We start from the raw sequence: 27,768 nt of genomic DNA on the forward strand, positions 1-27,768 counted from the left end.
TGTAATCCCTTGTCAGAAACAAGCATGTAAGATATAAGATTTCACAGAGGAAAGAGCCAAGTTCAGACTTCATATTTGGAATTTAGTTGTCTTTTGCTCAGGGATGAAGCAGAAATCTATGCGACTGGCCAGTTTTCACCTCCAGCTTTTTGGGGTGAGTCTCTCTACCTGTAACTCAGCCAATTGCTAATAGACTGGATCCCTCGGCTCTGCTGCTGAGGCAGCTGCCTGGTTTCATCAAATCTGAAAGAAAATTGCAAGATGCTTAACAACAACAAAATTGTTCAAATATCCTGCTGCTGTGCAGAGCTGTGCCCACAGTCTATTATTTTATCCTGCTGCTTTTAAACACAACCCCTATGAGGTTTTCCATGCTGAAGGACAGGAAAAGAACTAGTGATACAGTAAAATAATAAAGCAAGGACAGAGGTTATGCCTTGGCTTTGGTTTCTGCTGCTCTAAAAGGCAGCTTCCAGAAAATCTAAGATGGGCTCTTTTTATGTACAAAGTATTAAGTGAAATGTTTTTGGAGATATGCGTGAACTGGAGAGAAAAGGACATTACCTGTAAAGGTAGTACATAAAACGATGAAGAAATCGAACATCAGATTTATTGGTTCTACTCTGAAAATGAAACTTTCTTTCCCAATTCTTTTTATCTCTGCAAATAACTATTTTGGTTCAGCTTCGCTATGAACCACTGCTTGTTAGGCACTGTTGCTGCTGACTACAGAATTAGCTCCCTGCAGGACCCCCAATTTTATAGTAACTGAACTGCGAGTAACTAATTCAGATGGCCAAAGAATTATGGTTCTCTGTAGAGACAAACAGAATATAAAACCAGGGGATTTTCAATCCTCTCTTGTGGGTTTTACTGCCTCTTAATTACAACCCTAATATACATGTTAGCACAATGGAATACATTTTTATTATTTTTTTGCAATTCATGCAACTGAAACCAGTTGAGGAAAAAAGCCATTATCTCCAAAGAGAAAGACATTTAGAAAGATTATGCAAATTAGGGAGACGGTATTTTACAACTCCTAAAATTATTTTGGTAATCACAATCAAAGGAAGAACTACATAATTAAATATGTATTCAGAGCCTCTGAAAATGAAAGAGAAGTGCTTCCATTAATACACCAGAATTCTGAAGCAATACGGATACTCCATTGTCAACTGGAAATGAAACTGTCTGATACACTGAAAATAGCAGATAAGCAATAGGCATTGCTCGCCAAGCACATCATATGTTCTTTCATTTCATGTAATGCAACTGCACATTTATTTATTATTCTGAAGCTCTTTTCCTTTTATGTGACAAGATCAGTATTAGAAGTTGACACCTCCCACTGACAACCATGGGAGGGTTACACACCTTTCAGCCAACAACACAAAACATCTTATGTATACAATATAAAATGCAAAACCAATGGTACGATTTCCTAAAAGCAGGCGACCTCAAAAACTGTAAGACACTTGTAAAATCAAAATTTGCTTATTCTCAGTTGAAGTAAGACTCTAGGATTTATGTTGAACTTACTTTCAAAGTTTGCCTCATAACGATTAACACTATAAATTTTAAGAGAAGGAACTGACAATTTTATTTACAAGCCCAAAACCAGCAACCCAGGAACAAGTTCATAAAACAGAGCTATTAAGAGTGAAAATATATTGACAAATATATAGGGACAAAAATATGTAATTCAAAGCAAAAAATAATATCCATGTTGATTAGCAAAATGGCCACATTCTGCCACCAAATAATTCAATGGTAACAGAAAGAAAATTAAAATGTGTGGGGCTGGAGAAAACCTGCCCAAACTACAGGCTGAGCTAAGAAAGCGTGGAAGACATTTTTGTGAAATAGGTAGTAATGTACAGGCACCCAAGATGAAGATTTCAGATTGAGCTGGAGGAGAGAAGAGATAGGAAAAGGCCTTAGGATCCATTTGCATAGTTAGGACTGATTCATACACCATTTCAACGGACAATGGTTTGCCTTTTGTCTGGTACCGTAAGGCAATGTTATGCAACCAGTATTCTGTTGTGTCCCTTCAACACCACTGATGCATGCCTGAATAAAGAGCAACTGGTTTGAATCTTATGTACTATCCCAGAATTCATTATTCCAGAATTGCCAGAGATATAAAAAAGGCAAGAAAAGCAAGGTTAGGAGACACCGTTTTAGAAACTTATGCCATCTGCTTGAGAAAGACAGGCAATGTACTGACAGTGGTGCAATCTACACTGTATTTTGAATGTAGCTGCATTGCCTTCCACTTCTTGGAAATCAGAAGCTTCCACATGAAAGTTTGAACCTCATTAGTGTAGCATAATTCTTCTTCAGATCACATACTGAACCCTTGCATTGACGTTTCTGGCTTGCGACTTGCTCTTGTTGTAATAGGGGGTTTTGTTTGTTTTTCCTTTTAAGAAAAAATAATAATTAGTAAATTCACCCTGGAGACCTTGTTAATATCTTTCAGCAGACTCTCAGCCTGGCTTTCACATGTCTTGATCAAACTATTTTACATTTGCATTTCAAGATTTCCCTTTCAGAGATAAGACATTATCAAATATACTGATAACGTCTAATCAAAAATTCAAATGTTTCTTAAAACTCCTCACAAATTTGAAGAAAAACCATGTACTTAACAAATGTTTAACTGAGACGGTCATCCATAAAACCATCCCTTTCTAAACTGGTCCTCCACTGGGTGCCTTTGACATGTAGCAAAGGTTACACAGTATTACTTTAAATATATACTATAATTTAATCACCACCAACTATTGTGACTTTTCTGTGTAAGGTAAATGTAGTTCATTAATACTTAGCCTCAGAGAGGCTTATTCCCTAGTAAATGTGTTCAGGATTGCACTAAGAACCTAGAGTAATCCTTTCAAGTTTGGGGTAGGGGGAGTTCTGTGGCAGATAACCCACCAGTTCCAGAGCCCTGGTGCCTTGCTCCAACCAGAGAAATAAGTGGTGGTGGTTTGTTTTTCTGCCAGATCTTTGCCTTTTTTAAAATAATAATAATTATCCCTCCCATTGAAAACAACAGAAGAGAAAGTTTGGAGCCCAATTTGGGGCATGTTGGAACAGTGAGGGTTGTTTTGGGATATAACAGATTCAAGGCACCTCTATTGTGCCTCTGATCAGGCCCTACCACTGGTGCTACTCTTGCACCTGGTAGAGATCTCCATGGGTGTACTGGAGGCCCGCAGGGTAGATGCACTTCCCCGCCCCTGCAAGCAGAGCCTCTCTCCACCCCACTCTAGCAGGCCTTTGGGGGGAGGGGTGTGCACACCCACACTAGCATTGCTCTCTTAATTACTTTAAAGACAAAACTGCGTAAATGCTGGAATAAAACATGACAGTATTTTTTTTCCAATTTGTGTAATTTCACATTTTGCTACATATTTACTAGAGGTGTGCAAAGTGGGTCTTCGCCTTGACATTCAATCTGGACTTCCGTAGAGATGTTTCTCTGTCCCGATTTCCGGAGCGGGTCCCTCTCTCCGCCTCGTCAATATACCCGTCGAAGAACCGTTCCATTTTTGGGTAACCGGTATTAACAGAAATGCTTACAGCTCCCTCAGTTTTAAAAATAAACAAATGAAAATTGGCACTGTGACAACTTTTAAAGAGGGCTTTAGGCATGCCAATTTTAGAGCAGATCCCTGTATTCACTGATTTATAGGAATTTTTTTAAAGTCTGAACTCAAATGTCCTCTCTCAGGCACCTCTCGTGGGGAGAGGGAAACGAAGCAGCAGGAAAGCACTTAGCACAATAATAAGTAAGTAAATACATTAATAAATGCCACAACAGAAGCACACAGCTTGCCCAACCTCAGAGAGGACAGGAGGCTTGCAGGACGAGGAGGAGGCACCCCTCCCCCACTGTCGATTGGACACATTGGAGTGAGTCAAGTCAAGGCAACAACAACAGCTTTCCCATAAGAGGCTACATGGGGGGAGGAGGATGAACCCTCCCCCCTGCACTGGAAGCCCAACCAGCCAATAGGAGTAATAGTTTAACTGAGAAGTAAACAGCCTGCCTGACTCTGGTGTAGAAGCTTGCTCACTGACGATGCCAGCCCAGCAGCACTTTCACACTGTGGCTGACTTCTATGAGTCCAAGCAGAAAGGCGTAACCAACCGACCAGCCCTGCCCTCCCTCTCCTTGCATGGCCAGAACCAGCACAGCAGCAGCAGTCAGTGTTTCCCACAGCTCATGATGGAATGTTATCAAAGTGTGCTTTATTAATTTTGTACTGCTTGTGTGCACTGCACAACCCTAAAACACACAAACATACAAGTACAAGAAGAAGACACTTGTAACTTTGAAGCCAAGTGCTGCTGGGAAGGCTTAACTCTGAGGAAGGAGAACTACAGGACACCAAACTGTTAAGGGGAAATGGAAATAATAACAACAACAACAACAACAACAACAACAACAACAACGTTGATGATGATGCAGCCCAGCCATGCAAGGTGGGATGGGCAGGCACACCAGAGGAAAAAGCTTTAACAGAAAAGGCAGGCACATGGGTGGAACAGGTCCCCCTCTCTCTCTCCTTCTCTCTCTGTAAAGAAAGAGTCATCTCGAGATCTCGTAGATTTCTCTCCCCGCCTCCCTAAATCTCACTTTGCAAACAAATGCCCCCATCTCACTCTGCACTGTGTGTGCAAAGATAAAAGAATCTCTCTCTCTCTCTGACCCACATGAACACCGCAAAACCAAGAACAGCAATGAGCGTGTGGAACCAAGGAGTGTGAGAAAATTCCCTCCCCCGAACACGGCGACTGGAGGAGAACAGAACACGGTCATGGACAGCGCTGTGGCAATTCCTAATTTGTTAGCTAAAAATGTCAATAACATATCAATTATCAAAACTGCCCCACCCCATCACCCCATGTTCCTTATTGGCAGGATTTCAATTACACACACACCATACACAAACACAAAACGGTCAAATTTACAGAGACTTTAGAAGCACCAATTGGGTGCATCTCCACTCTGAGATTATTCGATGGGTTTGGAAGTGGCCAATCTCTACTCTGGAAGATCGAACACTCTGCGGATGTTTGCGGTTACCAGATAATTCCAGGGTGGAGTGCATACCCCTAATATTTACATGAACTAACATTACTAACTCTTTAAAAAGTTCTATATAGTATCTTTCAAAATGTACAGAAGCCCATTTTGCTGTGTAAAATTTTATTTTCTTACTTTACTATATTGACAATTTTATGCACAAATATTTTAGAGTAAAAATAGAAAATAATTGTTTCATGTAAAATTACCAAAAAATTTAACGCAAAGAGAAATACATAATTAGCAGAGTATGTGTCCTTAAAGAGTAAAAATGTATGCAAAACCCCTCCATTTTACAAAAATTTGGGAATATACCATCTATATTTTTCTTCTGACAGCCACACAATGCCATTTGACATACAATAATGCATACCCTCTAACTGAAGACTTCAAATTTGTCACAGATTGTCCCCAAGAAATCTGACAAATGTGTCAGGGGCTAGATCCAGAAACAGTCTTATTTAGAGTAGATCAATTGAAATGTATTGGAATTTAAGTTAGTCTTGACTAACTTCTCCCATTGATTTCATTGGGTCTACTAAGTATTACTATTTCTAGATCTAACCCAACGTTTTTAAAACACATCAGAACTCTATAAATGGGAAAACTATTACAAGTGCAGCAAACTTACAAAGGAAACACAATGAAAATTTAAAATTCAGAAAACAGATCCAATGTATATATAAAAGAAAGGCCATGTGCCATGTTCCCTAATATGGCTTATTCTATTATGTGCATAGCTGAGATTATACCTATGATAGCATTAATACATGTAATTTGTGATCCCTCTAGTCTGCCTCAGGATTTACAGACTATAAGGAGATGTTAGATGCCTGGTACATTTCAAAACACATCTAAAAGAGATAAATATGAACCAATAATTTGAGTTATGTTGCTTGTCCTCCTTAGCACTGCACAAGCAATACTGAAATCCATCTTTTCAGGCACATACTTTTATCTGCCACCACTCTGCCCTTTTGCTATAGACTAAAGGCTCCTGCTATGCATAGAATTTAAATTCTTGTACAATTCAAGTGGGCTTTTCTTTTATCATAATTATCCTTCAGACTTGGAGAGAAAAAGTATTCTCAACCAGTTTGAAGAATAGCATGAAATGGTAGTCAAGCTAACATTGCAATCCTGTGTTCTAGAGAAAATGGACTTAACTGGCCGCAGAACTGACACCCAAAATTAATTAATTAATTAATTATTGCATTTCTATACCGCCCAATAGCCGAAGCTCTCTGGGCGGTTCACAAAAATTGATGCTAAATACTTTACCTAAAATGATATTTAAATACCACAATATATTCCTCTAATTTTTCCAAGTTGACTGAAAACTAATAAGTATAGATAGGACCTTGGAAATCAGTAGAGTCCTTAATGTAAATAAAGCTGTAGTCTAATGTTCCCACATTTTATGTTCAGTACTTATTACTCTAAGCCTGATGCTCAACTCTTGAAAGATTTGCTCATAAAGAATGAAGATCCTGTTTAACATCTGCATGTTTGTGAATTGTTAAGTGTAACAACTTCTAATATGCTTGTTCTGTTAGTTATGATGATTCAATGAGAAACCTGCACACAACCAGAATGTATTTACACCACATAAGTGGAAGGTGAAGAAAAAGCAAACACATATTCCTGAATGTGCTTTCCAAGCTTTAAAGAGAATAAAGATCCTAATGGAGAAAATGCAGTTCCAAGTAAAGTTCCAAGCACCTCTGGATTTAAACTGGAAATCAGTTTAAATTATCAAATTACTGAACTATGTCTTGTTTAGTCTGAATAATACACACCCTTTTATTTCCACAGCACCAAAATAAGCACTTGGAAAGCAAGCAATTTAAAGAAAGAAACTGCATTTGTCTTTATTTTAATACATTAGACTATATAACATAGGGAAGTCAAACTTCATTTCTTATCAATTAAGCTGCAATTACATTTTGTTCCTCAACAGGAAGGGGCTTTTCTCTGTGATTAACTTAAGTCTTCAGTTCAAAGTCAACTACAGTGCAAGTATAAGCAGAATCAGCTGATATACTCTGCAATGTAGATTAGAACAAAGCAAAAACCTATTCTTTGGATGAGAGACAAACATTTCAAGTTTTTAATCTCCTTAACATGAAAAACATGGAAAATCTTTTTGTTCCAGATATTAAGTTTAGCAAGGTCTCTCAAGATAGTACTTTTCCTTAAATTCACACTTTATCTACATGTTATATCAAAAAACTCATAATTGGTTTTTGATCTTGCTGGACTTAGACTTGGATCTCTCTCTTCAGCAGTGATCTTCAGTTTTGCCTATATTACACTTCTTTTGCTATTGAACAGAGAAATCACCTTAGGAGCATGGTACTTTTCAGTGTGTTTCTTGCAGCTTGGCATGCTTACATAATAATGAGCATGGTTAACAGAAGCTGCTCTATCTGTAGAAATATATTACATTCTATCTGGTAGCTTAAGAACAGAAGTGCAGAGAAATAAACTCAAAATATTGACTGGTTTATGCTGTGTAAATGCTTCACTTTCTTAAAATGCTTGAAAAATCATCAGGAGGGCAATGACATGGCACCAACCAATATTAGGTTTTCTTACCAATTCCAGACTACTTTCCACAAGAGGTTTGTCTTCACGTTGAAGAATCTGTGGAGTGCCCTTAACATACATGAAATATATACCTTTAAGTGAAAAAGATCCAAATTTCTGGGAGCCTTAGTTCTCTGTAGAAAAACCATGCATCATATTGTACTGCCAAGGAACAGAAGTAGCTCCCGTTTTAAGACCAGAAACTGCTCAGCATACAATAAAGGCCTCATGCTTCCAAGCTCTTAGGTCCTAGTACTTAGTTATCTTTTTCTGTTTGCAGAGATGCTGTAGCCAGTGCGACTGCTGTGACCGGTTGTGCAATGCCATGGAGCTGCATCTTTGCCAGTTTCTTTTGTTCACACTCTGTGACTAATCGATTCAACTCTGCGGCACTATACCCAATGAGAGTCTTCAAGTCACAGACAAACTTGTATACAAACCTCTTTCCTTGAACTTTGCAGATCATGTCCCCATCATAGTAATACCTTCATTGAGCAAGAAAGAAAAACAAAAAGTAACTGAAGCTGACTGACGTTGAGAAGAATGTTATGTCATGAACATATTGGGTGAAATCTATTGGTGTCTGGCCACTAATGGAACAGGTGAATTCTCCCTCCTCCCCAATCTGCTTGAGCATTAGGTGCACTTTAGATTTGAGGGGCGGTGGGACAACAGGAAGGAAAGGAAGGGAAATCTTTTTGCACAACCCTGGATGCTAGCCATTCTGCTGAGACTTGAGCTTTGCTTAAATCCCTCCCTCTGACAAACCTGTGCCTAATAGAATCAGAATAGCAGAGTTGGAAGGGGCCTACAAGGCCATCGAGTCCAACCCCCTGCTCAATGCAGGAATAGTAACTAATAATTACTATTATTAGTAATATGCCACCTTGAAATCTTAATGATATAGGGCTGGATACAAATATTTCAAATAAATAAATAAATAAATTCTTAACTTACCGTAAAGCACGACTGAGTTTCTCATAGTTCATAGTAGGCTTATTTTTACGCTGTCCCCACTTCTGTGCAACTAGCTCTGGTTGGTTTAGTTTGAACTCTCCTTCATCGCCAACCCATGAAATGCAGTCTCGAGCATCTTTATCAGTCAGAAGCTCAAGTAAAAACTGCCATAACTGGATCTGGCCATTGTTTCCTATTGAGAAGGAAGCGATTGAAATGCAAACAAAAAGTTTTTAGTCTAACCATAAGTCCAATGTGTGCAGTAGATTAGTAAAACAAAAATACTAAGAAAAAAAGATGCATGTAGCTGTGTTGATTTCTTACAACAAAAAATCCAAATATAACAACAGAATACCTTTATTAGGAACAACTAGAATGCCACAAAGAAGCAAACATACTTTCCAGTGATCAAAATCCTTTAGGTTAAAAGTCAAGCATAAAATATGTGCAACATATGGCAACTCAATGAAAAAATGTCATTAATGTGAAAATTTCCTTATTGCTAGTATAAAAAGATGAATCTAAAGAAAAACTGTAATCAATAGTACTGGTGAATCTGCATCCCAATGCTATATTAAAAAGTTCCCTTAATAAAATTGTTCATGTTTATTCACTAGCAGCATCTAAGTCCTAACACTATAAAAATCTACCCTTTTGAGGTACATATGGATTAAGAAAATTCTTAACAAACATGCACCAAATATAAAGTTTATTTGGAGGTCCTGTTGAATTTTGAGCAAATATGCTTAGGATTGCAGTCTTAGTATTGAAGAATTCTCTTAGATGCCCACTTTAAGTCCCTGTTTCATAAAATAATCTATCTCAATCTCAAAACCAATTTCATAGTTGGCAGATAAAATGTAAGTCACACTTTCTGAAACCATGATACTAGAAACTGAAATAAATTAAATTAGCAAAATAAAATAAAATATTCAAAACACTGGAGGTGATGGTAAAATGTATTGGCTTTATATTTTATTGTGGCACCCACCCTAGGGAAAACCCTCCCTTGTGCAACTCAGGCGGCAGAAAATGTGGCACCTTTTAAACGCCCCCTGAAAACACACTTGTTCACCCAAGCTTTCCCTGGGCTGTAATTACATTAATCATGCTTCTCCATCTTACTGTTTCTATAACTGGAAGTATTTTTAATATTGGGTTTTAAATATTGTATTTTAAACGTAGTCTTAATATTTCTTGTGAACCACCAAGGGATTTTATTATATTTAGCAGTATATAAGTGATACAAATTAATTCATTCATTAATGGAGAAAATGAGATATTTAATTCCTTCAGCTGAGACAGCACTGAGAAATGTTCAAAATGAAAGAACAGTAATAATTTAAAGCAGACTATAAATGTAAGTTGTCTTTACATAATACTGCACAATAAAAAATGAATACTTCTCAATTTTGCATTTTTTCAGAAAAGCCTGGTGGCTTGCTTCGTGCTCCCCACCCTCTAAGTAATGTCAGAGTTGCCATTTCACCCTCAAGGTAACTTTAGTTCCCTCACTTCCTGTAGGGAAGCATTATTTGTTACCATTGAAAGAAAACTCTCCTTTTTCTGATTTTCTAAGACATATACAAACTTTACAATTGTTCAAATGGAATCGAGTATTTAGTGCATGAATATGTATAAGCTCTTGGTTTCTGATAAAGTACCTGTTCTGTTACCAGGTGAACTTCTATCTTCTCCTGAAATCCTTGGTGCTCTCTGCACTTTTGCTGTCTTTGCACTACTGTTTATGACTTTAATGGTGGTTGGAGTAGAAGGCTGTACAGAAGCTGGAATAATTTGCACAGCTAGAAGAGAAGAAAATATTATAGAACAAAATTGTAAATGGGTGACAGAACCACCGTGCAGACATTGTTATTTCAGACTATAATACAGGACCTCCCAAGATGTTACAAACATTTGCTGTGCAATATAATCATGTTCTCCTTGAAGCACTGTAGTTAAAAAAACAAAAACAGCATGCAATAAAAATTACAAATGCTGGCAGGTTTACACTATGGCTGCATTCCGACGGCACTTTAGTCAACTTTGGGGGAACAGCCAACTCCATGAATGGCCATTGAGGGGCTACTCCCCACATGACATGTTGCCATGCACCCGTGGTGCGGTTGAGGCTCACGTAGAGTGGACTGTTAGTCAACGCGTCACTTGAGTGACAGAGCCCCTGCCCTTCTCCCCGCTTCCTCCCCTCCCTTAGTCCTTCCAGTAGTATCCCAGGAGCCACCGCGGGCTGAAATCCATGGCGGCTGCCATCGCGAAAACAGGCAACAATGGTGCTCTAACCCAACTGGCTCCTTCGCAGCTGTAGGCAGACCTCCCACTCTCCAATTGCTGCCATGAATTATTGCGAACTGGCAGTCAGCTGGCACTGGGATGCCCTTTCCCCCTTCATGCCTCTCCCAACCAGTTCGCCTACTTGTCCTTCGCATGCCCCAGCTCCTCTGAGGCATATGAAGGGCAATATCCCAGGGAAAGGGAGGAATCATCCCTCCCTGCTCCCAGGATGCCCTGTGCGTCATGTGGACGCACAGGGGCAATCCCTGGCATATTGCCCCATCTAGCCATGCCCTCAGTTGGGCTGTATAACATTAGAAACCCATCTCTGAGTAATTACTGAGTTTGCATTAGCTTATGAAATTATGTGGAGCTGCATATGCATAGGTCCATGGTAGTCCTCCAAGGAGGACAGAAGTTAGTAATTGCTCTCTATTCCCAAATAGTTTGCACTATCTTTTTCAAGAGTCATGCAGGAAATTCCAGTAATCTGCTGCTAGAACATCTAGTAATAATTTAATATTAAATTACTGTTGGTCAAGCACAAGTCCCACAGCAGTAGAAGTAAAATGCCACTGTGAATGCTTCCTTTGAAACAAATATAATTTCAATTCAATACCATCTTTAAAAAGCTCAAAGCTCATCTTAAAATTTCAAGTTTTGGAGTGGGTGGGTGGTTTTTTTGTTTTTAGAGGGCCTAATGCATGACTTTTGAAAATACTTTTTCTTAATAAAAAATTCATGGAATGACAACTTACGTTGATCAATAGTAACTGTTGCTATTTCTCCAGAGTGTTCTTGGCTAGCTAACACATCTGCAATATATAAGAAACAAGTTATTTCAAAATGATTGCCATAACTAAACTTTAGTGACATTTCTATTTAAAAATGAGTAAATAAAAAGTGTCAATTTTATCTAATTATTAAAATTAGATACATATTTACAAGTATAAATGTCATGCATGGGGGAGGAAGGGGATTGGACAATGAGATGGATTTGCTCATTCATATCTCTACATATCCATAAGGTTATTAACTTAATAGGCAATTCTGTGCCTTATGTTGTTTTAATATCCGGTGATTTTCTGTAAATGCCTTCTTTTGCCTTAACATTTTTTTAAATACAAGTCATTACAAATACAAATTTTGCTTTGAATTATTAGCATCTTTTCATATGATTCTAAGCTTAAATCTACAACAGTATTTAACTTATGAAAGGCTAGAAACTGATACATATAGAACCCTTAAAGTTTGTCATAGTGGTGTGTATTTCGGACCCCAAAGTGTCAGTAGCATTTCAAGTAACACTGACTGCAAAATTAATATATTTGTTGAGAAAACTCACATACATTTTCGAAGAAGTTCCAGGTGGCTCCAAAGGATTTCTCCCCGAGGGACCCTCTGAAAAAAATCCTCTTGGATGAGGCTGCACAGGTCTCTCCCAGGAATGCTAAGAGTATTGAGGTCTATGTCTGTCATGCTGAACTCCTTCATTACCCATACGACCCAGTGCAGCACCTGGTCAGTTGACCACTGTACTGGGTCTAGGAAAGAAGAGAAACATCCTAAGTTTTTTTCCCCAATATCGCAACTGGCTGTTATACTATCTTCAACGCACAATTAACAAAACATTCCTCTACGTAACAAGATGCATAAAAATCTTGACAGATGCCAACTTCATGTGGCTGAAGCAATTATAACAGAACAATCAATTCCGATATATCATCTATTAAAATCGTAATTCATAATTACTTTCAGATCCTTATTTAACAACAGCTTCAATAACACGCTATTAGAAAATAGCTTAATCATGATAAACATTTTTATGGAAGTTGGGTGAATCCAAAGGTGTCTGCCAACAAATTGGCATCTGTTGGCGGAAAGGATTCTCTATCCCCCTGTGCGTGCCTAAAATATGCTCCAGAAAGTTTGGAGACCCTCCAGAGCAGATTTCACAGATGTGAGTGGGGCTAGAGGGGAAGGGAAAATTCTGCCGTTGGATTTAATCCATAGTTGTTACAATATTGGATTTAATAGATAGTAGTTAACTCATGACTATAAGGTAGTCTTTTCTCCAAAACCAATGACTACACCATTCTTGAAGTTAAACAATATTAATTTATGAAGCTGCATTGTAAAACATCACAATAATTCATGGTTTGCTTTGATGAGGATTAATAAGGCCAAACTTCAGAATTGCATCCTTCCCTTTCCATCACTGTATTATGCCAGAGGTGGAGGTGTAAAGGTTCTGGACTTAGTTTTGACCAAACCAAGCCTTTTACATCTGGATATGGGTAAATGTGGTTTGCTCTAACCAGCTAGTCAACACACCAAGATCTGAAGCCATGATTTGATCCTTGTTTGTCTGAACTAACTGCGGGCAGACAAACCACAGCATACTAAATTCAGATGTATTGGAAAACTATAGTTTGTTCAAAACTTTGAGCAGAAGCATTAAATTCTCTCCCCTCAGGCATGAAAGAGGGAAGGGGAGTGTTATCATCCCCATAACTCCAAGCAATTATTTAGCGTTACATCCAAATCAGGCCACTGAATTAGAACAATGATCCATCTAGCCCATGGTCCAGCTACTCTGATTGGTAGTAACATTCCAATGCCTCAGGAAGGGGCGTTTTCAAGTAATTCTACCCAGTATCCTTTTTCAAGAGATACTGGAACTGAACCTAGACATTCTGTATGCAAAGCATGTAGTGTCTCTCTCTAAGTAGCTGTCCAGCTACTTCGTGTTAAATGCTTATTTTGCCATTTGTATTACTATTGTACTAAATTTTCTTCAATTGATTTTCTCACATCCTATAGAGTGATTAATAAATCTAGAAATATTTGGTATCAGACCTGAACTTAATGTAAGAGATTTCTGAAGATCTCATAACATAGATTTCCGAAACCCTCATAACATCAATGCCAATACTTTGGTCATTACTCTGACAAACCAACAAAAATAGTAGTTAATACAATTTCAATTTCCCTTGAAAATTTATTAAATGTTTATCTGAAAAACTGCTTATCTATGGCAATTTGACAGTTTGAAAATAATCGTATTGTAGTGGTCTAGTTCACCCCTCATAGTGTTACATGGAAATGCACCAGAAACTCCCCAGGAGAAAATGCCAATCTCAGCATATGTGGTTTAGAGTGTCTTTACATCTCTCTCATAAGCTATTTCCTTGTTATAGACAACTGAAAGTGAATGCACATTCTACCTACCTATATTCGTCTTTAAAAAATTACAAACTACAAACCTAGACATCTCAGAACTTTTGCAACTGGGAAGGGGGGACCAGGATTATGTATGTGTGCCACTGTATATAAAGGCTTACCATAGGGTATTCCTAAGCGTTCTTGTTCTTTACGGTAGCCTTCTAGTGCTGCAGCCCACCGAGTTACTTGTTCAGATGTTTCATCAGATATGGTGGTAATATGTTTTGTTCCATCCAGCGTTATCACTTGAGCTTCCTCCACAAGGTGTGCCTCAGTTTCAGTGTGGTGGGCATCTGGGTCTATCACTACCTCAACAGTTTCCACCGGCTTTACAATTTCAAGGATGTTTAACTTTGGTTCGATTCCTGTACACAGAAAGGGAATATGAATGAGCAAAGGACTCACAAAAAATGGCAATTGACAAAAAATGAAACACTGTTCAACTGTTCTACCCTAATTCAATATAATATACCGAACAAGGGGTCAGATCGAAGATGTGCCTCCTGCGAGAAAAAGACTCTGCACGTGGAGGTTCCCTCTGCCTGATTTTGGGGAATCCTCCTTCCACCCACCCACCCCTCAGCTCACTCCAGTGAGCAGGGTTTCTTGACTCTGTGCAGCATTTTCAGGGACCTGCAGGAATTGTTGTGGGAAGGACAGGACAGAGAGACCTACTTCTCCCAGCCCAGCTGCTCACACTTAAAACTGGATCCAACTCAAGATGATTAAAAAGAATATCTGTTCTCATGCCATTCTCATAAAAAGTTCATTATACAGTCCTCAAAAAAGCAATTGGCCTTTATTTGATCCTCCACAATCATTAAGGTTATTTGTTTCTTTACGAACAGTATTTTTATGTTAACCAATAAGCAAACCATTTCATTTCATAGTCCTCTCCAAAGTTATCTTAACTCTAAGCTAATGGGGTTGCTGTGGACTCCAGCAGATGTTTGAAATAATTGTAAAAAAAACTCTGAACTACTTCAGCTCCATAAGCACTTCAACAACTATGAGATCAACTGTCGCCATCGTCCCCTGCCGCCCCATCCTTGTTTAAAAATTGTTTCAAATCGAAAGATTGTATTAGTCATAGACCAGCAGATAAAAACTGTTTAAATTAATATTGTTCAATTTGCCTCCATTGAAATTAAAGGAAATGCGACGCTAGCAAGTGTCTCAATTAGTTGGAGTTGTTCTATCCTCATCAACTTTCAAAATAAAGTAGGGTTAGTAACTTAGCATTCTCCGTATATCATAAATTCTGTTTTGGGGTTACACCATTTCAAGACAACTGGACTAGAGTTTTTTCTGGTTTTGGAATGCTCCCCCTACACACACACACACACACTCCTGTACATATAAAACAAAATAGAACAAACACACAAAAATACAAAACACTAGGCAGTATCCCAGTGGTGCCAGTCTGCAAACTCAAATAGTGTTAACAGAGCTCTGGCGAATCTTTCCATTGTACAAGCAGTTGCATTTAAAAGCATAAAGCACCACTGCTTGCACAAGCACAATTGGTTGCGCAAACATAACTTTAGTTGAATTCTACTCTTGTGCATACTTCGGAACCTAGTTTCCACTAGTACAATGTCATTTGGGCTAGCAGAATGACAAGACTGGATACTGACCACTGCAGGGATCCACTGGAACCAAGGAGTTCATTAGGAGTTCATTCTGTTCCAAGTTTGCTTTATCTTGACACAGGACTTAACACTCTCATAGGGCAAACATGCAACAATGATTTCTTAATTATAATGTTTCATTGAGCGGAAAAACCTTTAAGCTATTGAGATACACTTGGACTCTTGCCATTATTTACTATGAGCTCAGAATTTCACGTAGGTAATTCAGGTTTCTGTTTTGCCTTCTCTTCTGCTTTCTCCTCCAAGGGCCCCTAATAGCCCAACGAGGATAAGTGGATTGTATTTTGCCAATTGCATGTCATAGGCTTGTTTGTCCCTAATAATAACAAAATATATATTCAGCTCTACACTGCTAGAGACTCACAGTTGCTCAACACATGCTGCTCGCTCTGTGTATATACTTTTTTTGACAACAGATTTCTTTACAGGAGTTTGGAAGACTTCTGATGGAAGAAAACTCAAACTGAATTATTGGAATTCAGTGATGAGCACAATGTTAACATTGCAAGGTCCAATGAATCGTATAGTTTTAATGTTAGATTGCATTTTTTGAATAATATCTTTTTTATGTTAAACTGGAATCATTTTGAAATCTATCTTATCTTTATATCCAAGCTAGTATTTTAAGGGTGCAATTCTATGCACGCTCAGACAGAATAAAGTTCTACCATTCCCGGAATTCCCCAGCCAGTATGGTTGACTGGGAAGTTATTTATTTATTTATTTATTTATTACATTTTTATACCGCCCAATAGCCGAAGCTCTCCGGGCGGTTCACAAAAATTAAAACCATCATAAAACAACCAACAGGTTAAAAGCACAAATACAAAATACAGTATAAAAAGCACAACCAGGATAAAACCACGCAGCAAAATTGATATTAAAATACAGACTTAGAACACTAAAATTTAAATTTAAGTTAAAATTGTGTTAAAATACTGAGAGAATAAAAAGGTCTTCAGCTGACGACGAAAGCAGTACAGTGTAGGCGCCAGGCAGACCTCTCTGGGGAGCTCATTCCACAACCGGGGTGCCACAGCAGAGAAAGCCCTCCTCCTAGTAGCCACCTGCCTCACTTCCTTTGGCAGGGGCTCATGGAGAAGGGCCCCTGTAGATAATCTTAAGGTCCAGGCAGGTACATATGGGAGGAGGCGTTCCTTCAAATAACCTGGCCCCAAACCGTTTAGGGCTTTAAATGTCAATACCAGCACTTTGAATCGGGCCCGGACCTGGACTGGCAGCCAATGAAGTTGTAAAAGGACTGGCGTAATGGGAGCTGTAGGGCTTTCTTCTGTCTAAACATGCATAGGATTGTACCCTAAAGGGATTGTTGGACCCTAATAGCAGACTGATATCACACACACACACACACACACAAACACACACACACACTATGTGTAGGAGGGTTAAAGCTTCATAAGTGACTTGTAAGTGCAACTTTTAACATTTTGATTCTAAAACTGTGTCAATGACAATTTAAAATTCTAAATAATGGTATACATTTCATGAAATAACTTTCCTAGTTTACCAACCCCCCATTTTATCTGATAGTCTACACTCACACCCAACACGTGCTTTGATCTTATGGCTTTATTTTCAGCTATACATTAAAAAATAATTAAATACAAGTTTAAGCCTCAAACTTCTATAACTGGCTATCAAGCTCTTCAAAACATTAAAAGGAAGTCATTTCCAGGCTTATCATTTGGCCTCCCTCACTAATATTTATTACTATAAAGATCTCCTCTGCATAATAAGTACACAATTACTTGGTTGTAAGCTATTTATGCATATCCATTGTTAAAGTGATTTATAACAGAAAAGCTATTACATCATACTTTTGTAACACAGACTACATACCAATACTGCCATTAAGTACCTATGTGTTTTTTAATATCCCTCTCCAGATAAAGAAGCATCATATAACTAATGATTAGTTTGTTACCTTGTCTTGATATTACTTGGACACTTAGCTGCACAGTTCCATCTGTCTTGACACCTTGATCAAAGAGACTACGGTCGGGATCCAGCTTGAAAATACAAAATTCAGAAAAATTGTAACATGAGCAATTGTTAATCAACAGTCCTGGCAAACCTTTTTATAAAAATTAGAGATGGCTCTCATTTTTCAAGCAACACTCTGATTTTAAGTCACATGCATCTGTGTGTTCTTATCTTAGTGTTAAGTAAGTTACCTTCATTCTGATTAACCCTTAAAATATTTTTGAACACATTTATATTTTGTGACTGATAGAGATATCCTATGGCTGTGTCATATAGCAATAATGCAACCAAACATAGTTAATATAATCATTTGGTATGTCAAAATTGCATCAGATCAAAAATTACGATTACCAGACTATACTAGCATTTATTCTGGAAGATCTGTTGAAAACAATTAGCACCTATGCCATGCAGTATCATTAATCTTCTCAAGCGCTCTGTAAATATTCCTAAAGACATGTTTTCTGTACTCCTCATTTACATATTAATTAACATTACATATATATTTGTGAATGGATATGTTCCCCATAATATTATTTGGATTTTCAAAAATCCTTAGGAAAATAGTAGCTTTACTTATAGTCTGGTAGGTACAGACTCTATGCAGCCTTCCACGCCCTCTAGCATTTACCACCTGATGCATGTCAGCTTACTTGTTATAATATTTTAGTTTTGTCATATTTGCTTACATATCTGAACTTACACTGTTTTCCTATTTAGGCAAATAACTCTTATCTAGAATAACTTTCTTGGATTTGCCCTGTTATTCAAAAACTCTGACCCGCTTAAGAGCTCCAGTTGCTTAGAAAATGATTTAAATGATACAGAAAAAAGATAAACAGTATGGCTGAAATAAGACAGTTGTACATTAACACGTTAGATTTACTCTTCACTGATGTGCATCCCCTGGAGACAGCTACATTTAATGCAATCTATTCCATCCAATCAATAGTAATAAATATATCCAATTAATAAAACCACTAATAAAAATGTAGGTAAAAGATCAAAGGAACTCTACTCAATTTACACTGTCCTTCACATAAAAAGATTCTAACTATAATGGTTTTGCTTTACCTGAATGTCCTGCAGACAGATTTCATGTGCTTCCAAAGAACACTGAAGTCTTGGTTCCAGCAGTTTCTTAAGATTTCCAACTGGTTCATTGATATCAATAGCCTGACTCACAAATTCTGCAGTGGTGTATGTTTGCTCAACAATGCTGAAACAAAGAAATTAAAAGGAATCTTCCATTGTATTTTAATAAAAACTATCATTTGAATATTTTAGCATTAAATGTTTCTGGAGTACTGTCTAGGTGTCACAGCAATGGGTCAAAGCCTCATATTAACAGTTTTTAAAACTGTAGTTCACTGTTTAGAATATAGCAGGGAGATACATGGGAACAAGGCAAGGGGATATTTTGTTTACTTACCTTGCTGGCACTGTTGTTGTTTGTAGAAACATATACTCTGTAAACTTTTTATCTTTTTAAGAAAAGCTCAGGCTCTGTAATGTTATTTTGGGATTCTGCTAACTCATCTAGTTACTGCACTACTGTAAATAATCAAGAGTGGGGAAGAGAAACTCCTTCTGAATTAGAATTGTTTTAGCTCAGAAGGATTCCCAGGACTTGAATTTTTGGCCCAGTCAAGTGGCAAAATTATCCCAGTGGAGTAACCTACGTGCAAACCCCATAGTATTATATGGAGGAAGTTCAATGAACAGGCACGTTTGACAGGACTTTCTCTATTGTTTGTTATTGCTCCTGTTGGTGGAAGAGAGATTATCAGCAATGAGGGAGAGCTTTGGCTGTGGGGCGGTATATAAATGTAATAAAATAAATAAATAAATTATTATTATTATTATTTATTTATATAGCACCATCGATGTACATGGTGCTGTACAGATAACACAGTAAATAGCAAGACCCTGCCGCATAGGCTTACAATCTAATAAAGTTGTAGCAAACAATAAGGAGGGAAAGAGAATGCAAACAGGCACAGGGAAGTGTAAACAGGCACCGGGAAGGGTGAAGCTAACAGTATAGAGTCAGAACAAACTCAAAGTTTAAAAGCTATAGGGAAAAGAAAAGTTTTTAGCTGTGTTTTAAAAGCTGTGATTGAGTTGGTAGTTCTCAGGTGTTCTGGAAGAGCATTCCAGGCATGAGGGGCAGCAGAGGAAAATGGACGAAGCCGAGCAAGGGAAGTAGAGACCCTTGGGCAGGCAAGAAGCATGGCATCAGAGGAGCGAAGAGCACGAGCGGGGCAATAGTGTGAGATGAGAGAGGAGAGATAGGAGGGAGCTAGACCGTGAAAAGCTTTGAAGGTCAACAGGAGAAGTTTATATTGGATTCTGGAGTGAATTGGGAGCCAATGAAGAGATTTCAGAAGCGGAGTGACATGGTCAGAGCGGCGGGCCAGGAAGATGATCTTAGCGGCAGAGTGGTGGACAGAGACCAGCGGACTGATGTGAGATGAGGGGAGGCCAGAGAGGAGGAGGTTGCAGTATAAACTAGTACAAATAAATAAACTAGGACAATGGAAAAAAGAAAAATCTTATTCACTGGGGCCTAGCGATCAATTTATCTAGAATTTCCCTCAGCAGGTAAAACATTTTTGCTACCACAAGGGCCAAGTCACACACTGGGTTACCAATATATAGCCAGCTACTTCCTGCAGTTTATGGAAACATTCTACGTAATATACTGAAGGACATTTACAGTAAATTGATTTTAATTTTCCTTACTTAATTAAAACGGCAACTATGCAATAAATTCATACATGGACTCCTTTATATACCTTTCTTCAGTGCACTCTTGTTTCTCAGTTCCATCAATTTCAATTTCTATTAGTTCTTCTGCTTCTCTTTTAGTCATGGTTGAAAAATTTCAAAAGGTAGACTGCAAAATAAAATTTATGCAAATAGAAATTTCAGCTCCACATAAAATACCCTTTATTGGTTCATGTACTCTTTACTTGGAAATAAGAACCATTGGGCCTAATGGGACTTCTATGATTAGGGCACAATCCTAATCATGCTTACTTTGAAGTAAGTTCCATTGGGTTGGACTGAGGATCTGCCTTCCATGGACGGACAAGCTCTGCTCAGGGTAGATGCCCCACCCAATTTTCATGGACTTAGTTGTTCCCAGAAAGGTTCTCTGGCAATCATATAGACCTGGTTCCACATTAGACAATAACATATTGCTGTCAAATTGACATCTTATCTTTTAAAACTGGGACAGTTTCTACCAATAAAACAGGACCTTACTTCCAAGTATGTATTTAGAAATAGTGATATGTCAGAAAATTTTGAATTGAATTTTTGTGTGTGCAAATTACTGGAATTTGTTCTGATGCCCTAGGGAGTGATCTAATTTAGCATGCTTATTTTTTTTTTACATTTAGCAAGCAAGGCAATACAAAAAAGTATGTCAGGTTGATTTTTGTTTGTTTGTCCCCATACACAAGTATTTGACCTGTTATTTAAAGGGAAAAATTAAAGTACGCTATTTGCTTGTTCAGATGACATGCTAACCCACCATGGATTGCTCAAAAATACAGTACACAATGGGTTAACATATCATGTGATGGGAGAAAAACCTCCTCAAGGTGATCAGACTATCCATGTCCACTATCTTCTGCAAGATGGTTAATGGGCATCCATGGTGGTTCCCGTGCTGTGCGACAGGATACCCACAGTACTTTGGCCAGTCCTGGTACGGGTGTTGAGGCAATAACCATAGGGTCCACCTGCAAGAGCAACAGCCACTTCCGGCAACACTCTTGCCATCCTGGATCTTCTCTATGGTGGGTAGACATTTTTTTCCAGTTTTATCAATGCAGCTGCTGGCCGCCTGTTTGGGATGTGAAGGATGGCGGGATGTGAGGTTAAACTACGCAGACGAAAGTGAACTAACCAGGAGTGGTAGCAGAACCACAGGGAGTGGCATGGTTCCCGTTTATGTGGCAGCCTGCTTGTCATGGTTCTGTTACCCCTCCCTTCTCCATTGTTCCCATACCCACCCACCCTCTGTATACATCTGAACAGACCCAATGTGATTTAAATGCTATAGGAAGTTGAATTTTTTTAAAAAAAATCAAAAAAAAAATCGAGGACAATAGTATGTATTACACTTATCATTGATTTAAGAAAATATAACGGTACTGAAAACTGTTGACATACTTAATTTTATTAGCAACCCCTCAAAAATGCATTGTATGTTGACAGCACTCATCTACTTCAACAGAGTTCAACTCTCTTCCACTTGAGGTTGTTTGAGCAACTTCAGTTCACTGTCACTACTTATTAATTCCATTTCACCCTCCTGTAAAACATTCACCACAACTTTGAAACTGTCAAGTTTGCCTAATATTATATTTTCAGTTGGCGTCTATTCATTGTTACTAATGAACTTATGAAATGGAAAATTTCCCATGCCACCTCACGGCTTAGAATTAAACTACTAGTACATATAGAACACGTACATAGTGAGAAAGCTGCATGTTCACTGTTCTTACGTCTTATTAGTATAAAAGCTACTGGAAAACACACCATCGTGAATCTAAAACTCTTATTTTCTAGCTCAGCCAGGACAGAGGCTTTTGCCATTACACTGATGCAGCCCTACTACAAACATAAGGGAGATAACCCCTCCGATTTTTCCATAGGACTATTACGACAGAGTTATTTATCTATTTCATTAAATTATGAGGACGGAGATATTCCGAAACGTCGAGGCTAACGAAAGGGTTGAAACGTCGGCAATTGGAAGCGCCCTGCAGCTTGCCCCTCATGGCGAGACCGACACTATGTGTGGGGTGGCGGGAAGGAAGAGGTGGCAGAAACCGGCAGGGGCCCCCTCTATGTGGCTGAGCAGCCTCCGCTCTGCACGACGCTGACGGGGCAGCCTTCACTCCCCTCCCTGAAGAGGAAGGCGGCTGCCAAAGCCCCTTGGCTTTCGCCTGGGCTCCAGAGGCCTGGTCTTTCGACGGGTCGAAAGGAAGAAGGAGCAACAGGGAGGGATGGGGAAAGGGGCTCCTTCCTCCCCACCCCCACTCCACCCCGCCCTGCGCCGGCCAGGAAGAAGCCCCGCTCATCCCAGGCCTTCCTCTCCCGCCCGCCCGCGGCGGCGCCTCCTTGTTGTTTGAACTCGGAACGGAAATGAGACTCGCGCCGCGCGGGGCAGAAACGGAAACAAAACACAAGAAGCGAGGAGGCCACGAGACCCCCCTCCCCCCCGGATACAGCGCGAGGCGCTTCCCTCTCCCCCTCCCGCGCTCTTCCCTTCGAGCCGCGCGCCCCGGAGCTCGCGCCTCAGGACTCACCCGCCGCCGCCGTCGCTGCCGCCCTCAGCCTCCGTCACAAAAACAAGCCAGCCCCCACCGCGAGTGGAGCAGTGCACGCCGTTTCCCAACCCCCCTCTTTTTTCACTTTCCGCCCGTAACGGCTGGACCAGCCCTACCGAACACCTTCTCCTTTCCCTGACGGTCCCTGGGCGGGGTGCGGGGAAAGGCCGGAGCGTACTCAGACTCGGGCGGCGAGGCCTGCGTGCGGGGCCCTGGCGGGGAAAACACGCACACACAATCCCCCCCGCGTCGGGGCGAAAAACTACAACTCCCGGCATGCCTTGCGACGCTCCCGCCACCTCCCCAGGAACGCGCCTCAGATATTCGCAAAAGTATTTATTTTGGCTATTCCAGCCTCTTACTTTAAACCGGAAGTGAATCCCTCCGTTTCCGGTGGGGTAGAAAGGATAAGTTGACTCTTCCAAGGCTTTTCTGTCTTGGGGACGAGGGGGAGGAAAACAACAACAGTGAGGGGAATCCGGAGTTACGCACGGTAAGGCAGCGGGTGCAGGTGCGAATGTGTTTAAACGGAGCCTAAAGAGGTGGCGGTTTAAAAAGCAAAACTCCCGAAACCCATTGCGCTCGTGGGAGGCGGGGCCCGTTCTGTGACTGCAGGCTGGAGCAAGGTGACCGGCGGCGCTGCGCGTTGGGTCTAGACGGGCGAGGAGGGAGCGCTGCGGAGGGTAAAAGAGCCACCTATGGCTAAAGAGCCTGCGCCTCGTTTTCGCCTGGCCTCAGCGAACCCCCACCCGACTCACCTACCCCGTTTTCCAAGCTCGCCGCCCCCGAGTTCGACCAAGGTTCTCCTCCCCCCTTCCGTTCCCTCCTCTGGGCCTTTAAATTGCTTGACTTCTGCGGAACCTCAGGAAAATCGTTATAAACTTCGCTCGCGGCGGCTGCAACGTCAAACATAAACCGCTCTTTTGGTAGCCTTTTTGGACTGAGTCTCCAAGGTGCCGAGTTTGACAGGCTAAAGGATCGGGAAGGCAGCCGCAGTGCAGGGTGGCTTTATGAGGCCTTCAGGGAACAAAGCGTTCGCGCTTGGTACAGTCAAGCACAACGGGCAGGCCTGATGGGGTGGTCTGAGCGGGAACAAATTTAACGGGACGACAAAGTGACGGTTTGAAGGGGGCTTGGGCAAGATGCCCAAATTGGGCGGGGGGTGCGCTCCCCTCCGCCTCCTTACCAAAGTCACACAACTGTCTGATCACTTGTCCTTTCTCTCTCCACCCAATTCGTGCCACCACTTGAAGGGAGAGAGCAAGGCAAGTGGGGTATGCTGCTGCAACGAGAGAAGGTGGATGAGCATGCAAGAGGAAGGAAAGGAAGGGAAAACAGGAGGCTCAGGGTTCTTGGGGTTTTCAGTGTGCATCTGGAATGGGAGGTGCCAGCCCTGGGAAGAACCTTCAACCAAGGCCTTGACTGTAGGTAGCCCTTGCTTGGTGCTTTCTTCCTGACTTCCCCACCTGTAATTGCCCTCAAACAGCCCTGTCCCTGAAAATAGCACAAATGTATCTCTGTACATGAGTAAAGTCATGGCTGAGGTATTTACTTAAGTATCTCTCTAGCAATCAGAAACACTTTTTTTAAAAAAAATCAGAAGCTGCAGCATACTTTGGATCTGTTCTGCTTGAGTTCAGGGGAATTACTATGCTTGTTTATCTGTTTAAAACATTTTAACCTTATTCTGTAAGCCCCATGGCTGAAAACTCAACTAAAAAAACATAAGAAAGCCCCTCCTCTCAGTATACAATCTAAAAGACACTACACAGAAGGAACAAGATAATTGAAATGAGAAAAAAAGGAAACTGGCTCCAGTTCTTAAAGTTACAGCTTGTACAACAAATGGCTGTGACAAGAATGGTTCAGGTAACCTGATGGAATTTCTGTCATTAAGTGACAGTCAAGGAGAGTCAGAGCCATCTGATCTCTCCATGAGGCAGATGGGATAGCCCTGCTTCCTTTCTCTCCCTCTGCTGTACACTAAAGTTGGAGGTTCTATTGATCTTACATTAATTTGTAAGTAAGAATGTTAATAATTTATCCTTCACAATGAAACAAGTTCCATTTAATCTAATGGGTGTGTTGCAAAGAGCCGACTGTTCTTTTTGGGATTCAGAAACAATGTACACACCAATGGGTGAAGTAAAGATTCTATTAAGCAGGAAGAAACTAGCAAAGATTGCAGCAAGAAACTACAATGGTAAACAGCTAGCACAAATAAGCTATATGACCATGCCAGATACACCTTCCCCTACCTGGTGGCAGGCTTTGAGGTCTAGCCAAGTACTGCTATTTAAAGGTAAATAATAGTTTCTCAAGTTGAACCATCTCAAACAGCTAACTCTGGGAAATAGAAACCATGGCTAACAAAAAGCAACAGGCCCAACTGGAAGTCTAGAAGGAGCCATTATTCACCACTAATTCCTCAAAATGACAATGGTCTTCCACACTTCTGTTACATTGGGCAAAAATGAAGCCGTCTATTCTATTAATCATCTCCATAAACTTTGGCTAAATTATCTAGTGTACTTTTGGGTATTCTGAGATATATTGATATTATATATTTGCTGAATGTATGTATTGCTTTTGTCCAGATAGTTTCAAAGAGATTTATAATAAAAAACAAATAATAAAATAAAAACAAAGCAACAGTTGGTATTCTATCCATCACCACCCCAGTAAACAGAAGCTACCCCAAAGATACAAGCTAACATCCAAAGCATGCTGAAAAAAGCATCTTTAGCTGTCTGCAGAATGTTGGAATGGGTAGAGCAAATTGCACAGGCATGGCTTTGTAGTGCCTACTTAGCCATGCTTCTTAGGGAAACCAGTCTGGGCTCCTAGTGAGCTATAATTTGAAGCAGGATCTCCCCAGCAGATCTCTAAACTATTAGAAGGTTTATAGGGAAGTAGGTGCCAAAAAATTGAGATGTAATTGATGGATACTTTGTCTTTCTAGCTGAGCCTTCTACAAATTCATCATGATTCTCCAGCAGCTCTTCAGGTTTTCTTCCATTTTCCGTTCAGCGCTCTCAATCCACTTGCGTAGGAACATTGGCTTTTCTGCTGTTGTGTTTAATAAAGCAAAGGAACTTGATCCTGTGCAAAAGCTCTTCTTGGACAAGATCAGAGAATATAACACAAAGAGCCAGTAAGTGAATGAATAGTTCAGTAGTAAATACAGAACTTCTAGGCACCAGTCGTCGAGTATCTTGCTGGCAATTTATCTTCTCCTGTTTATATTCCACTATTGAAGCTGGTTCTTGCAAGTGCCCTGTTAGTACTTGATTCGCAGTAATACTGAGTTGTCTATGGAATGTGTGTACGTAGTTGTATTTTATGTCTATCTTTTCTGTTGTTGGAAAATTATGCACTATATAGACCTATGGAGTAAGTTTAGCTAAAGGTTTAATTACAGAACCTCAGGACTAAAAGAGCTTGAGGGAAACACATCTTCAGTGTTTCAAAATTCAATGGCGAAAACAGGGTATGTATTAATTTAATACATACATGGTGTTGCCTCGCAGCATATTTCCTGGAAGGAGGCTCTAGATTCATCACATAAAGACCCCTAAGGGCAGCAGTAGTGGCAAGAACAATAGAGATCTGGAGAGAGACTGCAACATAATTTTGTCCCCTCTTCATATCTCTTAGCAATTCCTCCACCATATTGAATTGTGTAATCTGTTACAAGATGCCTTGTGGATATTTACATCAAAAGGCAGGGTATATATCTGTTAAATATATAAAAGCAAGGAATTGCAGTATCAAGTAGATATAATCTTGAATAGCCAGCACAGTTGTGACACGAACTCTGCTGTGATGTAAAATAGTGAAAGGGAAAATGATTTCTATGGTCTGTTCGTTGGATGCTACAATTCAAGTCCACAACTGACTAGGTAAACTGATTTTAAATTATACGATTTGTGCTATCCATATTGTATTGGTATAGGATTCTTGTCAAGCTTCATTTGTTTGCCTAGCCTCTGGGCAGTGGAACATTTTGCCTAGTGATAATTAGGAAAAAAAATCCAGTCATTTACTTCAGCTAGTTTTCTAAATGCATCATGTCCTTCTATCCCACACACACACACACACAAGCACCTGAATAAACCATCCTCCACCCCTGCATTGTGGAAGGCTGCTTCCATTGTTTTCACAACTGTGCTACTGTCAGAAGATCTTTCTGCAAAGGAAAATAGCTGGAGAATAACCCTCCAGCCTGGGAAGGCGGGGTGTTTTGGGATTTGTTTGGTGTTAGTTTGTTTTTTGGTTTGTCCTATCGTTTATTTATTTATTTATTACATTTTTATACTGCCCAATAGCCAAAGCTCTCTGGGCGGTTCACAAAAATGTAAATCATGAAGAGCATAAAAACAACCAACTTTAATGATCACCATAAAAGATGTGTGAATGTAAAGAGAGTGTCTTTCTCTATTGCTGTAAACTGGAGTGGTTTCTAACAGCTGCTGGAACCTTAGTCATCTTATGAAACATAATACAATTGAAACCTAGATTTGTTGTCTATTTGGGTGTTATATTTGCACTTCATCCAAGAAAGTCAGGTTGTCCCATCCCGTTTCCCCCCCTACACACA

The 27,768-nt window shown here is 39.8% G+C and overlaps 2 protein-coding genes across 6 annotated transcripts in view; one reads left to right on the plus strand and one right to left on the minus strand.

The window, feature by feature from the left end:
• On the minus strand, nucleotides 1–23,595 carry GABPA (GA binding protein transcription factor subunit alpha). Of its 4 annotated transcripts, XM_063126734.1 has the most exons (11): nucleotides 23,148–23,385; nucleotides 20,619–20,719; nucleotides 18,895–19,039; nucleotides 17,762–17,846; nucleotides 14,284–14,529; nucleotides 12,289–12,483; nucleotides 11,698–11,754; nucleotides 10,312–10,452; nucleotides 8,648–8,840; nucleotides 8,131–8,175; nucleotides 1–243 (listed from the first exon to the last, which is right to left on the minus strand). In XM_063126734.1, the coding sequence occupies exons 2-11, from the start codon at nucleotides 20,693–20,695 to the stop codon at nucleotides 165–167; spliced, it is 1,263 nt and encodes a 420-aa protein (XP_062982804.1). In that variant the 5' UTR covers nucleotides 20,696–20,719; nucleotides 23,148–23,385; the 3' UTR covers nucleotides 1–164. The 4 variants fall into 4 exon arrangements, with proteins under 4 accessions (XP_062982804.1, XP_062982803.1, XP_062982801.1 ...); XM_063126733.1 differs by lacking the exons at nucleotides 1–243; nucleotides 23,148–23,385 and adding an exon at nucleotides 23,531–23,595 and having other exon boundaries at nucleotides 5,208–8,175; XM_063126731.1 differs by lacking the exon at nucleotides 1–243 and having other exon boundaries at nucleotides 5,208–8,175; nucleotides 23,148–23,382.
• ATP5PF (ATP synthase peripheral stalk subunit F6) overlaps nucleotides 23,572–27,768 on the plus strand; it is a 5,373-nt gene continuing 1,176 nt past the window's right edge. The window contains exons 1-2 of one of the 2 annotated variants that reach the window (XM_063126736.1): nucleotides 23,572–23,661; nucleotides 26,131–26,322. In XM_063126736.1, the coding sequence (XP_062982806.1) occupies nucleotides 26,153–26,322 (170 nt within the window). In that variant the 5' untranslated portion in view covers nucleotides 23,572–23,661; nucleotides 26,131–26,152. Of the gene's footprint in view, nucleotides 23,662–23,743; nucleotides 23,852–26,130; nucleotides 26,323–27,768 lie in introns of those variants that run through there. The other variant, XM_063126737.1, reaches the window with a different exon arrangement.

This window comes from Elgaria multicarinata, chromosome 5 (genome assembly GCF_023053635.1).
Source record: "Elgaria multicarinata webbii isolate HBS135686 ecotype San Diego chromosome 5, rElgMul1.1.pri, whole genome shotgun sequence".
Classification (NCBI taxonomy): Eukaryota; Metazoa; Chordata; class Lepidosauria; order Squamata; family Anguidae; genus Elgaria; species Elgaria multicarinata.

Bases quoted from the DNA above. Each gene is read 5' to 3' on its own strand.
- GABPA (XM_063126733.1), bottom strand. From the start codon at position 20,695: ATGACTAAAAGAGAAGCAGAAGAACTAATAGAAATTGAAATTGATGGA. The intron at 14,530-17,761 runs GTAACAAACTAA...TTCTGTGTACAG, and splicing joins CCAAGTAATATCAAGACAAG to GAATCGAACCAAAGTTAAAC. The intron at 12,484-14,283 runs GTAAGCCTTTAT...CTTCTTTCCTAG, and splicing joins ACGCTTAGGAATACCCTATG to ACCCAGTACAGTGGTCAACT.